Source organism: Thermobia domestica, chromosome 9, assembly GCF_964235325.1.
Source record: "Thermobia domestica chromosome 9, izTheDome1.hap1.1, whole genome shotgun sequence".
Taxonomy (NCBI): domain Eukaryota; kingdom Metazoa; phylum Arthropoda; class Insecta; order Zygentoma; family Lepismatidae; genus Thermobia; species Thermobia domestica.
This window is the reverse complement of record NC_137462.1, coordinates 11,995,282-12,010,595: the sequence shown is the minus strand read 5'-3', so window position 1 is coordinate 12,010,595 and position 15,314 is coordinate 11,995,282. Positions and strand designations below refer to the sequence as shown.

The 15,314-nt window shown below is 37.0% G+C and overlaps 1 protein-coding gene across 3 annotated transcripts in view; it reads right to left on the bottom strand.

Moving 5' to 3' along the window:
• The window catches only part of Rbp6 (RNA-binding protein 6), a 1,467,626-nt gene that overhangs the window by 938,278 nt on the left and 514,034 nt on the right, over nucleotides 1-15,314 (bottom strand). For all 3 annotated transcript variants that reach the window (XM_081770618.1, XM_081770619.1, XM_081770620.1), the window contains exon 4: nucleotides 13,385-13,469. In XM_081770618.1, the coding sequence (XP_081626744.1) occupies nucleotides 13,385-13,469 (85 nt within the window). The remainder of the gene's footprint in view (nucleotides 1-13,384; nucleotides 13,470-15,314) is intronic.

Sequence of the window (15,314 nt, the reverse complement as noted above, 5' to 3'; positions counted from 1 at the left end):
ACTATTTCGGTCAGAAATAGAAAAAAAATGAAAAAAAAACGGAACCGGTTTTGAAGAAAACCGAAACCGGATCCGGTGAAAAACCGAAACCGGTTTTTGAAATTTTTGTACCGAACAATAGCATGTACATATTTCTTTAAGTTTTGTCCCGTTTCTAAAACATATTAAACATTTTCTTCATCATACCGGGTTGTTTCTGTAATATCACCGTCGTGCACACTCTTATCTATCTATGTGCTCGATCTCACCTACCCCAGTAGGAGAGATTGGGCAAAATAAGATTTTTAAGAAAGGGTCACCAACAGTCACTTATACCAATGATAGCGAGTCTGTTATTATGCAAAAGGTGCCCAAGAACACACTGCTTTACCATAATAATACAACTGTCTCCGTCTGGACTACTTGTTTGCTGCTCACCCTGTGTAAGAAGTCCAATAATAAGTTTGATGCTTCACACGTAACACTTGAATGTCTTTCATATAACTCCCTGGTAGTCTTTTCATTATTATTAAGTGACATATTGAGAAGTAAGATCTAAGTCCATATAAATAGCTAAACACACTTGGAAATCTTGTACTTCGGTCGACATGCTCTACAAAGTTTAATGCAGAAGTTTTACTTCAAACACACACTTGAAAGATGTAGTCAAGTTCCCCTTGCGCACATGAAAGAAATGAATGTCTTATGTGTGTGTATGTGTGTTTGCCTTGCAAAACATGTTTAAGTACGTACGTTGCAGTCAACATGGAACAAGTACAACACAGAGTGTATTACTCTGCTAGCTATCGAACCGTCGAGTAATTGTGTTGGTTTGATTTGATGGATACGCCTATCTATTTATCTATCTTCTCTGATGGATTAGAAAAGTTTTTGCTCTCGATTTTATAGGAAAAGTTTTACTATCTTTCGCTTTTAGCTTCTCTCTCTCTCTCTCTCCACGTCTCGTCTTGCTTCTGTCTAAATTTATTTCTTCCAACTTCTCTGTCCCTTTTGAGTGGCCTAGTTTTAGAAACATTTTTATCAGTTGGGAAAAGTACACACACACACAAATGCTTGACTCGCAAGAAATTGAAAGTGGACTACAAACAGATAAATAAGGTGCATAAAATAGCAACCTGGTATCTGGCTAGTACTTATATTAGTATCTGATAAAGGTAAAGAGAATGTAAAATGTATCACACTTGCAGTGGCGGATCCAGGATATGATCAAGGGAGGGGCTAAACCATAATTTGCCGTTTTATCCAGTGTAAAGCAGAATTCAAGTCCATTTTATCCAGTGTAAACCTGAGCGGCAAGGGGGGGCTATAGCCCCTTAGCCCCCCTTGGATCCGCCCTTGCACACTTGCATATGGCGCCAAACAAATGACGACATTATTCTATCCTGTCAATCTGTTCTACACGCTAATCGTAATAATTCCAGTCACGGCAATAATGTCGCTACCTTACGCTATCGCTTGCCTCCTTGACGCTAATAGATGTCGTTACCTTACGCTATCGCTTGCCTGCTTAATGCTAATAATGTCGGTACCCCACACTATCGCTTACGTGACACTAACAGATGTTTCTACCCTACACTATCGTTTCCCTGACGCTAACAGATGTTGCTACCCTACGCTATCACTTGCCTGACGCTAACAGATGTTCCTACCATACACTATCGCTTGCCTGACGCTAACAAATGTTCCTACCATACACTATCGCTTGCCTGACGCTAACAGATGTTGCTACCCTACGCTATCACTTGCCTGCCGAACGCTAATAGATGTGACTACCATACGCTATCGCTTGCCTCCTTGACGCTAATAGATGTCGCTACCTTACGCTATTGCTTGCCTGTCGGACGCTAATAGTTGTCGCTACTCTAAGGGCTCACATTGGTCGAAAACTAATAAGCAACACGAAAATAATAATAATAATATTAATAATAATAATAAAAAGAAGAAGAAGAAGAAGAAACATGATTGAAGTCAGAATAAACGCTCCCCTTCGGATTCAGTTAATGGTGGTTGAAGTTGAGTGGAATTTTTTTAACGTTCTAGTGACATTAGACCGTTGCCCAGAAAGGAGCGCGTAATGACGTTGTGCTTGTGCACTGCGCTACCATACCAAAATTAATTAAAATTTATAGAAAAATATTGTAACAAATGTATGCATAAAATAAGATTGTTTTTATTATCTATTTTGTTAAAATTTTGTATATACATCGAGGTGAGGGGTGACATGACATTAAATTCGGCTGTGGATTGGTGTTCCGGTCTTTAATTCTTTTCCTCCACTCTTCTATCCTGGGTGTCCCATACTTTCCATCTCCTCTCCCTCAAATCATCTCGTATCGGGACTTCCCCTCTTTCTTCTTCCTGTTACTCTCATCGTTTCCGCCACACCCCACAGATGATTCAATACTACATTCCCTTAATAAATATGCTACATGTGTATTCACTTATATATTTACTGCATTTCCATTTACCAAACGACTTTTACATTACACAATTATTATTCCTTCTATAAGATTAATATACCTATCAGCAGTGGCATATGCAAGAGAGAAGTCCTGAATTTAAACCTACCCCTTTCAGCAAGGGCGCCGATTTTTCTGTAAATTTGGGGGGGGGGATTTAGATGCAGACGGCACATATATGAGGAGTTTAAGACAAATTGCATTCAAATTATGCCAAATATTGTATATTCACGAATACAATGAGGAGCCTACATGATCGGCGCCCTTGTCTTTCAGGAAGATATTTTGAACAAATAGATCTTTACTATATCGAGAAAGATTTACTGTAATCACGCTTCTTCTAAAAAGAAATGAAATTGAGTGATTTAAATCATGCCCCTCTTGATGTAATTTTGTGTACACCACTGCCTTTCACTACGGTAAATACTTAACATAATTTCAATCAACAATATCTAATGTACGCTGAACTCAACCCAACTATTCTATACTATACCATACAATAAAGAATTGGATTTCAAAATGTTCCACTTGATCTACCTATAGTGTGTGTTTAATTAACCTCAATGAAATATTGCATTGTATTAAATCCGGAGAACGGAGTGGCCTAGAGAGAAGGCTGCATCAATATGCTGTACGTTCGATTCAGCGCAGTGGAAGAATATGCCCGAGAAGCACTCGTACATTCATATCAACATGGTAAAGACAGTGGCGGATCCAGGGGGACGATCGCCCCCCAGAAGAGGAAACTTTCTTATTTTATATATAAATAAAACATCCCAGAGTTTGGAGCTCTTAAAAGTAGCTCTAAGTAGCAGTACTACAACTAGGAATGGGCAAAACCGATTTTTATCTACAAAAAACGAAAACATTTCTGTTTTCTTCAAAACTGTTTCGATTTTTCTAAAAGCCGAAAACCGAAAAACCGGTTTTTGTGCCCACCACTAATTACAACCCACCACCCCCAGAAGACCGTCCTGGATCCGCCCCTGGGTAAGGAAGGGCGGGAGGAGAACACCGTCCAGTTATAAAATATAATAGTATTAACTGTCAGTCTGTTCATTTGCGTCACAAATCAGGTTTACCATCATCTCCAGAAATGGGGGGGGGGGGGGCAAATCACAGTTGCTTCAGTGAAGAAAATTGGATCGTGTCTGTGTAAAATGGAAATTCCGTGGTCTAGTTATTAAAGCGTTGGACTCACATTTTGCGTGGCCCTGGCTTCGATTCCGGCTGGTACTTTCCACTTTTCGGCGTCCACCCATCGTGTCATGTGACGGCCACTAGTTCAAGAAATCTCCTGATACACCTGTTAGAGACAGAGCGACACAGCGCACTGACCACATGTTCGTCAGCGCCACTAGACTGGACATAGTTCAACCGGTCGCTAACAGATGGCGTTGGAGCGGCTCAGATTCACGAAGGGCTATCACGTCAGTGGTTAGTTGGTTACTTTAGCCTGTGTACGACGGAAATAAAATTTGTTATAAACTTTTGAAACAGCATGCTCTGTGTATATAGATGACTTGATTTTGAGATTGACGTCCGTTTCAGCAGCGAGGCTATATGAGACGGGACCTACTGATTAACGTGGAATCCGAACCTCATGAGCTCCCGCTGGGAATCGTACCCGGGTCTCCCATGTCAAGGATGCGTACGCTAACCACTTAGCCACGAAGGGGCTCACTCTGTATATAGACTCTAAGCTAAGTAATTCTATTTATCAACTGAATGTAACGCTGGAAAGTTGTATTTTTTATTAGGCCCTTCTTTGGATACAACATAACCAATTTCCCTTCACTTAGTACAGCTTCCATTAGGAAATTCCTTTCTAAATGAATTAACAGACCAACAGCCAATGGTCGCTGTTTGCTACTCTAGATGTGTCTCCAATTTCCTACAACTCTTTCTCCCTTCTCAATTATCATGTGTTAAGTTAAAAAGAAAAAAATGAGGAATTCGCGGGAAGAGATACCCACCACGGGAGAGCTTAATGTAACAAGTGTCATTCGCATTTACGTGTAACGTCTCGTTACCGTTAATAAGTTGGTTAAACCACATCTTCACCGAATACTTTCACTCCCTAATCTCTTTTTTTTTTCCTTTAAACGAGAAAATAGGGATCAAATGAAGAAATGAAAAAAATATATATGTCCTTATTATGGATACCAAATCCAATGGAATGGATAGCCTCAACTTCAATACTTCTTCCATTACCGACCAGACCTCTTTAGATTTACTTTCGGGCTTCTGACTTTACATTTAGGTAAATACAAGGTTGCTAGCCTACGAAATCTACCACCAGATTTCAGTTTTTTTAAAAAAAATATCACAAGCAAAAAATTCATGCAACAAACATTCTATACATAACTGTAAAATATAATTTGTGGATCTTTACCTGGAAGAAATGACTTCAGATTTGAGGTACGGCTGTTAAAGAAATATTTGTTTATAAAGTATAAACACTAACTAACTGTGTGGCTTATGGAAACCGGAGGTTCAATGCCGCGTTCACAAAAGCTCTCCATTGACTTCTGTCCTTAGCCAACTGGATCCAGTTTCTACTTTGTATTCCTATTTCTACGAGATTCATCTTAATATTGTCCTCCAATCTGCGCCTACGTCTTCCCAATGATCTTTTTCCGATTGGATTTCCAGTTAAAACTTCGAAAGCTTTCTTATTTTCTTCCATTCTGGCTACATGACCTGTGCACCCGAGCCTCCTAGACTAGATGACCCTACCCATGTTTAGTAAATAGTGTCTACAGTTTCTCGTTATGAACTTTCCGCCATTCCCAATTCCCGTTTCTCTTGGGCCCCAATATTCGTCTCAGGATTTTATTCCGTTTCTCTTGGGCCCCAATATTCGTCTCAGGATTTTATTCCGTTTCTCTTGGGCCCCAATATTCGTCTCAGGATTTTATTCCGTTTCTCTTGGGCCCCAATATTCGTCTCAGGATTTTATTCCGTTTCTCTTGGGCCCCAATATTCGTCTCAGGATTTTATTCCGTTTCTCTTGGGCCCCAATATTCGTCTCAGGATTTTATTCCGTTTCTCTTGGGCCCCAATATTCGTCTCAGGATTTTATTCCGTTTCTCTTGGGCCCCAATATTCGTCTCAGGATTTTATTCCGTTTCTCTTGGGCCCCAATATTCGTCTCAGGATTTTATTCCGTTTCTCTTGGGCCCCAATATTCGTCTCAGGATTTTATTCCGTTTCTCTTGGGCCCCAATATTCGTCTCAGGATTTTATTCCGTTTCTCTTGGGCCCCAATATTCGTCTCAGGATTTTATTCCGTTTCTCTTGGGCCCCAATATTCGTCTCAGGATTTTATTCCGTTTCTCTTGGGCCCCAATACTCGTCTCAGTATTTTATTCCGTTTCTCTTGGGCCCCAATATTCGTCTCAGGATTTTATTCCGTTTCTCTTGGGCCCCAATATTCGTCTCAGGATTTTATTCCGTTTCTCTTGGGCCCCAATATTCGTGTCAGGATTTTATTCCGTTTCTCTTGGGCCCCAATATTCGTGTCAGGATTTTATTCCCAAACACTTTCAGTTTGCGTTCTTCCCTCACAGTAAGCGACCTTGTTTCGAGACCATTTGAAGTGCTTTTGAGAATAAAACATTCAAAAACTATGATTTTGGAGTGCCATATTTGTAGAGTTTACAATGAAATTTTGATTTATGAACTATAAATGAAATAGCTATATCAACTTTTGGGAAAACAGCAATATTTGACACTTTCACCGAAGATTTTTCGTTAAGTTACAATGGATAACATAAAAGATGTATGCTTTGTAACTTTTTTTTGATCATCCCTCGTAAAACCACTGAAATATAAAATATTATTATTATTTCGGCTTCATTCAATCGTTCAAAAGTAAAAATGGGAATAAGCAGTGGCGTAGGGAAGGGGGCCCACAGGGGCCGCCCCCCTAAAGAGGTCCGACAATGTACTTTGGTACTTTGACGTTTGTAATTTTTTATATATTTTTTATGTTTATACATTTCTTTGTTTGTAATGTTTCTATATGTACCTATAACAGCACTTGGGCCCCCCAAACACACATCCTGGCTACGCTACTGGGAATAAGTGTTTAATATTATGATGTAATTTAACAGTAAGAATTCGGGATTCGTATTAACACAATAGTTAAAAAGAGGGCTCCCTTCAAGGATTAATTCCCGCCTATGCCACTGTTGCTAATCTTAAAAAAAAAAAAAAAAAAAAAAAACGACAGAAGCTTCTTTAAATGCAGTGCTAAAATGTTATATGTATTTAGTTTGCAACTCGTCCTTTTAACTGCCACCAGTTGGCATTACTAATGGGAGAAATAAACGACGCGCTAAATGAAGAATTGCACACCAGGAGCAAATTAATGTGGTTTCGGTTAGTGACCGCCAGGTGACAGCTCGACTGACAACTATTTAAGTGAATACAGCCTATTACATTTCGATTTTAAAACAAAAAGAAAATCACAGGAAGTAAAAAAAAAAAAATGAACGGATAAAAATACAAAAGAAATACAATGGACAAGAATAACTTCTGTCTCAATACGATATTATTTTATTTCTATATTAAGTGCCGTTACTGTTAACGGCAATACAAAAAGTGTTTTTGAAATACTACCTCATGACATCTACCACTCCTCCTGTCTTGCCTACCGTCTATTTCTGTGATTGCACCGTATGTTTTATAGCTCCTGATGAACCTGAATCACCGCAACTGTGTTTTGGTATTTTCTCTTTATTTCAGGCACCGAAGTTAAGGAACGACTACGACTTATGTCAGCCAGACGATCTTCCTTAGCATCCATGGCACATGAAAATTGCCCCCACTTAATTGATGCCCATCCCTCTGAGTAAACTGAATAAAATGTTAAATAAAGATGACTAAACAACACCTAGACCCTCTCATATTAAAATTGATGCTCCTATACCATCCGACCTTTCCCCCGAAGAAAGGGCGCAACCCTTTAAGCGGGTAAACGTAAAAAAAAATTAAATTAAAAAATTGAAATACTTAAGTTCATCAAATTTCTTTTTAAGACACAAAGCACACTATATTGAAACCGTTCTTGATGATACACCTTTTCTTTTCTTCCTTGTTTTATTTCTGGTAAAGAGAATAAACGCATCAGAAATAACTGATTAAACTGTTTAGTGTGTTTCTATATCTTCTTATCTACATCTTCCTACTCTGAACGTTATTCGTATTTTCCTTGCATCTAATGTATCTAATATTAGGGATTACTAGAGCAGAGCAACCCACATTATGCTTTATTTTTTGTTTAATTATGCTTTATTTTTTTTCCAAATTATGCTTTATTATTAATTTCAATCATTGTTTCACATTTATCCTGTATAACGTATAATATTTACTATACATTAAATATTCTAAATATCTTGATCTATTTATTAATATTTTATGCAACCAGTTTCTTTCATATTTAATGAACTTTCTACTTAATGTACTGTAAAGAGATGCTTTACTCGAGTCAGTTTTTTTTAATCACTAGTGTGTGCGCCTTAGAGGTGCATATATACAGAATGGGACAGTAAAAGATGCCACCAAAAAGTACACAAGATGCTCAAGTTCAAGAGGTACACAAAACAATATAGTGTGGAGTTCTTGAGTATTATTCATTGTTGGCGGAAGTTTTTTTTTTCTTCTCCTTTTTTCTTTTCTCCACATCAAAAGATTACACCGAAAAGTTTACAGAAATAAAAATAAGCTTTGCATTGTTGTTCTCAATGCTTTTGTATTGTAAATATTGGTTTTAAAAACTATTAATACAGTATGTTAAACTTGTAGTTAAAGAGATTTTTTTTAAGAATTGTGCTATATATTTTAAATTAAGCTTTATGCTTTATTTTTTTTAATTATGCTTTATTATGCTTTTAAAATTAGTTTCTTCTGGACCCTTAAACAACCAAAACCATGTTCAAGGAAGCAAACATATGTGTAAATTGCTGTTATGCTTTTGGGTTGCTCTAGTTATTACCAACCTTTTTTGACTGACGGGCACTTTACTGAAAGCTCGCAACATAGTGGCATACTCATTTAATGATTCTATATAAGGCTTCCAACGAAGTCTTATAGAATGGCTATGTTGGTCCAGTCATCCGTCTGTCCACAGGTATCAGAACAAAAATGATAAAGAGATATCAAGAGTTACTCGCAATCGATTCAGCGTCCCAAGAGTAAGTTACAACTCATCCGTTAATATCTTATTCAAACCGGAAGTGGTTGCAATTTAACCATTTCCGGTTTTAACGTTTTTAGCCGTAGAACAAAAACTGCGAGAGTCAGTGACAAGAGGTTTTCTGAAGTCTCAAAGAAACATATCATGTAACATTCCACATAACAGTGCACCAAAACCGGAAGTGGTTGAAATTTACTACTGGTTTCAATACTGATTGATCTCGCTCTCTCGGATTACCATCTGTTCCCGAAACTTAACACTTATGTTGGGGACAAAAAATTTGAGTCAAATGAAGACGTAATACAGGAAATAAACGAATATTTTGAAAACCTCGAAGAAATTTATTTCCACGAAGGAATCGCGGAAGTAGTATGTTTACAACTAGCAAGAAAAAGTGTGTTACAAAAATAAGCAAATTATTTTCTTTAATATTGTACCAAATTACTTATCAAAGCACTAACTTTCTACTAAAACCGGAAGTGATAGAAATTTAGTACAATTTTCGGTTTTAATATCAATCTACATAGAGCAAAAAAAAAAAAAAAACATAAGAACCAGCGAGTAGAAGTTTTTTTTTTTTCTGCAGTCGATTAAACTTAAACGTTGCTAATGGTTGATTTGTGGGAAGGGAATAACAGAAAAATGGGAGGTACGTCATAGGACATGGAAGATGGGCATTGCTGGGGGATCACGATTGAAACCGAAAACTGTAATCTATTTCTACAACTTCCTTTTTTTTTTTCATAGAATGATAGAGGCAAATACAGAACTCTTGCCTTTAGTATTCTAAGAATATGAACCATTTTCTCTCTTAACCCTCTATTCAAACTAGGTGTAGTAGAAATCAACCACTTCCGGTTTTAACGTTGAACACTAGAGAGTAAAAACTATAATAGATAGCGAGAAACAGTTTTATGCTATCAATTAAGCGTCCCAAGAATATATTCCATCTCCACAATAATCTCTTTACTAAAACCGGAAATGATACAAACCCGTCACCACTTCCGGTTTCAATATTAATCAAGAAAATATCACCTCTACCTAAAGCTAGCTTTTAAAGTATGTTTACAAAAATTAAAATTATATACATTTTCAGAATTATAATTAGTTCCACACTAATGCCATCTACAGGACACTTCTATGAAATACCTGAGCGCTGAACATCACTGTCCGAATCGCAATTGTGCTATCTGGCTTCTCTTTACACAATACCTAAATATTTAGTCTATTCAAAGTGTTTCTGATAAAATGGTTAATTAAAAAATTCATATTTTTAAAAAGAAACTTGTATCTTTTTTTTTAGATTTAGCATATATATTTGATATCATTTCGAAAGTTACATGAAAAAGAAAGAAACAAAAAAACACGACACAGGTTTCTGATACCTTCCCACATGAGATTCATTTCAAATCTTGTTTACTCTTGTGCAAAAACATGAAAACAAAAACTCTACACCCCCTGTCTTGTTTCTCTCTCTCTCTCTCTCTCTCTTTGCCTGTCTCCAATAAATGTCAACAACCAATCTCAATGATTCATGAGGAAGACACGCCTTTTGAAAGAATTATTCGCCATCTTTTGCCATCCTGGGTTGTAGCCAACGCAACGACTGATGTTGATACATTACCCCCAAGAGATTTATCGGAAACACAGCTTTCTCTAACTTTGACTTAGGGCAAGCAGAACCCCATATATTATTATTGCATATACGTACACCAAAAGGTAGGGAACTTCAAGCAAAATGAATTCTGAGCCCAGAATTGATCGAAGAAATATGTAGGAGCTCCAATTATTAAAAATGCATAACTATTTATTATTATTATTATTATTATTATTATTATTATTATTATTATTATTATTATTATTATTATTCAGGGCCTTGCCGTGGGGGGAAGCGAGCGGGGCGACGCCCCCCGGCGCCGAAGTAAGAGGGACGAAAAAATCGGGAGAAAAAAGGGCAAATAAAAAGAAAAATTACTTGGAATATATGTATGGGGGCGCCGTCGTATACTCTCGCCTGGGCGCTGATTTTTCACGGCACGGCACTGTTATTATTATTATTATTATTATTATTATTATTATTATTATTCAAACTGGACATATTACTGTACCAAAAACATGATACCTCTTTCGATTTATTCTAAATCTAAAGATGAACATGTTAAAGGATCCATACACTATCAGTTTCAACTGATCAGTCCAACTGAGCTAGAAACTGACTTAACCGATCATACGATTAACTGAACTGATAGTGTGTGGAGTACCGTCAGCTAATAGAGTTCAGTCCTTCAGTTCCTTTAGTTTCATCAGATGTTCTGTGGAGTGCACTTAGTTCCTTGAAATACCAAAGCTTCAGAACGTACAGTTCCTCGCCTCCAGTCTCCGATTTCTTGGATTCGCTCACTTTCCGCAGTTCCTTCCTAGGTTGTTTATTTATTTATTTATTTTATTTTTTTTAACAGTATCGCGTGTCGCCTGATATTTCAACTCTTAAATTCGTAAGCAACACATCGTAAGTCTTCCCTCTTTTATAGCTATTCGCATAATGCACATCTTGCATGTCCCAAAGTTCGGGATGAGCGCGGCAGGCTTCAATAAAAGCCAACAATGCCTTTCTGTTACTAGTTGCCATGATGACAGGACCTGAACTGAAAGAACTGAACTGAGACAACTATGTGCTTCCTTCAGTTAATAGCACAGTTACTGTAGCAAAAGACGGCTCGTTTATTCAGTCCAAAATAACAGTTCTTCAGTCCAAATAACCGCATGAAGAACTGACTGAACTGAACGAATTCCTTTAATTCTGACGCCACGATCAGGTTTTCCTTCAGTTAAACTGGCAGAGTATGGGCCCTATAAGAATTCGATTATAACAAAAATGTGTCTATTTAACATAATAATTAATAATACAAAAAAAAACATAAATTTTTATTTCCCGTTTCATCAAATATTTACAATTCCTAAACGAGGACGTAAAGAATATATATATGCTTTGTAAAATTTTCAGTTACTTCAGTAAAATATGCGTCGGTTATTATATCTGAACGCATATTTTAATATCTGTAGCTTTTACTATTCAGGATTTATTCTCTTCAGTTTCTTTTCAATTTTTTTTTTTTAAATTTTAGTGTTCTTTTTCTTATATACTTCTTAATTTCAATTGTACAGGGTCCGGCAAAAAGACTTTCCGTATTTGGAGAGGGCGATGTGTAAGTTATGGTAGGTGATACGGCTGCAAAGGGAAAAAATGAAATGAAATCTTTGAGTTTTACGTCCCACGGTTATGCCGGTTAGGCTAAAGGAGACGGTGATTATGAGAAATGAGTGAAATGGTGGAATGAAGAAAGTGGGAGGAAACGGGAGAACCCCGAGAAAACCCACGCACACGATGTTTGTCCACCACAAAGTTCACTTGGCGGGAGCAGGGTTTGAACCCGGCTGCAAAGGGAGTATCAATCCATTGCAGTATACGTACGTTCTATTTTCAGTAGTAGTAATGGCGTGAAGTGGTGAGCATCGTGTGTTTGTTATGAAGGAGTAGATTCGTACTGGTGGTTCTGTGAGTAAACTACTCAGCGAGCATTTCGCATTCGGTTTGGACTTTACCAACATGATTCCGTTTTGGATAGAAAAAAAAAAAAAACTACTCGAGTTTAGGTTTCGAACTTTAGAGCAACAGGTTGTGCACTGAAAAAAAAAAAAAAAAAAAACGACTCGCCAACCTTTTTTAAATGCTGAACGCTTTGGAGATTGTTAGCTGGACGCTTTCACACGCGCCACATTTTCCGGCGTTGTTACAGTCCGAGTTCGGCCAGGCGAGAAAAACTTCTCTCAGGATTGGCACCATTGTAAGTAACAAATATAAATAACTTTGTGTCTAGTTTCCGATCTTAACCAAATAGATATTCAAAGTTCATTTTTAGATGTTACAGAGTAAATCAGCGCCGTAACTTGAAATTTTCCTGCGCAGGGGACAAGCATTAATATTCCCTAGAAAAATATGATGTTGCTCCCCAGGAAAATACAAAATTAGGCCCCTTAGAATTTAAAATCTTAATAAATATTTTTATTACTTCTAGGGGCTCCAATTGGGGTTCTACTGCAGCGAGGCTCAGATTACATTTATGCTTAATCTTAAGGAAATATATTTTATTCGGATGATGAAGCAGCACTTTAAATTATTTTCAGGTGTTTTGGAAATGCTATGGTGGGGTCATTCCATGCTTCATAAGTTAAACTAAGGGGACAATATTTGACACATCTTAAAACTTTAAGAAATAAAATATCATTTTTTACGGCCCCTAATACTAGACATTTTTTTATTGAAATAGGCCAATTCATATTTTCGTTTCATTTAATGGTGGGAATGTGTTAAACCTGTTCCATACAGGTGTTGAACCTATTCCATGTGTTGAAACCGTTCATCTATAAATTCATGTTCGTATCGTAACATAATAATATAAGAAAATCTTGTCTTGACGTGGATCCCCTTGAACTGTGGGGAACTTAAATAGGGGACTGTTGCCTCAACCATTCCACATGTTACAAGTATCCCCCCCCCCCTCATTTCAGACATCAAAGAAAAAAAACATTTACACAAATTTGCTGTTATACAACATTCCATATACATCCAATATTTTATTTTTAGACATACCAACACCAAATATTGACAGAAGTAACAGCTTAAAAGAACAAAAAAGCAATAGAAAATATATGTCTACAATACCTTTTTCCCATCCAGCTCATGTGTGCCTTGTGTTAATACTTTATCTACGCTAGATGGATCTGCGAAGGTGATAAAACCGAAGCCCCTACAATAAACATAAACAGTTCTATTACTATCACTACGAAGACAACTAAGAAAAGGAAAAAAAATTAGAGCACTTTTAATATTTTAGTCATGAAAAAAACACTAGAAAATTATTGGAAACCTGTTTTTTGAATTTTACTTAATTGCCACGTATAGACATTTAAAATCCTTTCATAAATGACTTAACACTATTAACCATGTTAATTATCATATAATTTTCGATATCTGTGTGAAGTAAGTTTTACATTATTTGTAATGCACTGTTTTTTATCTTTACGTGAACCCAATCTAGTTTTCTTATCGCTGTGTCTCAGGCCCGTATCCAGGGGGGTCTAGGGGGGCCGGGCCCCTAAATTTTTGCTGGCCCCCTAAAAGTTTTACAGTAGGCTTACAAAAGAACTGTAATATGGTGATGAAATATCATATAATTGGATCGGGCCCCCCTAACTTCAGCCGCCCCCCCCCAACTTCAGCCGCCCCCCCCTAAGTTTTTGGGCTGGCTACGGGCCTGCTGTGTCTAATGGGTAGGGTTGGATATTCTTCTGTTCTTATTTTTATTTTTCTACTCTTAAAAAAATAAAATAAAATAAAATAAAAGTAAATTTTATCTGAAAAGCTTATGATTGCTAAAATAGTAAAAGTCATAGTTTATGAATATATCCCACGAGTATCGAACAATAACTTGGGAACACTTTTCGGGAGACGGACCCGACTTATACCAATACTTTTTAGATAACCGTACGTATAGTTGTAGGAATATATAAAACAATGGGTCATAGGAATACTGCATTCAACTAACTCTTGTACCTATTTCTAAGGAGTCAGATTTACCAAAACTCCCTATATATCGCACCCCCAAAATGAGACTCTCGAAGTTCAAAATAGGTTTTAAGTTGTTATCAATTTTTAATGTTTTAGACTTGTAATATGTATACGTATTTAAAAAAGGTTTACTATACACTAGATAATACAATACACATTGAAATAACAATTCCTAAAATGAAATGAAAATTAAATCTTTGAGTTTTACGTCCCACGATTATGCCGGTTAGGCTAAAGGAGACGGTGATTATGAGTAATGAATGAAATGGTGGAATGAAGAAAGTGGGAAGAAACGGGAGAAACCCGAGGAAACCTACGCACACGGTGTTTGTCCACCACAAAGCTCACTTGGCGGGGGCTGGGATCGAACCCGGGACCCCGAGCACCAGAAGTGAACGCACAATTCCTAAAAGAACAAAAGATTATCAAGTTTCTTTACATACAAAGATTAACAGTTCGGAATCGAGTTCGTATCCATTCAGCTGGTGCCCAATATATAAACAAATCAAAAACAGGCTCTCTATGTATTCTTATGGGAGAAATTATGGATATTTTCCTTGCTTGATAGACTAACCGCAGTACTGTTGAAATTTGCGGGTTAGTATAATACTCAGGATGCGAAATATTAATCTATCTATGGAATATAACCCTAAAATGAAACTACATGACTTTAACAAACTCCTTTGCGTGGCGTACATAGGGATATTTCTTCCTGTTAAATAATCTTTCAAAATAAAGGACTCTTGAATAAAGAGCAATTAGTAGGCCTATTTCCTTCTAGCCCGATACCCTATCCCATTCTGAATTGGACGTTAAAGAAAATTCGCCAATTGATTAAGAAAAAGGAAAAGAGGTATGTTCTTTTGATTTATTGGATCAAAAGATTCAATACATTTGAATCAAAAATTTTATTGTACGCCTTATATCTGGAGAACTACATATAGTGTAGCCGAACCCAAACTATCAGTTAACTCAGTATGATGTGATTATTCCACAGAAAGTATGAAAACTCGATTTAGGGGTC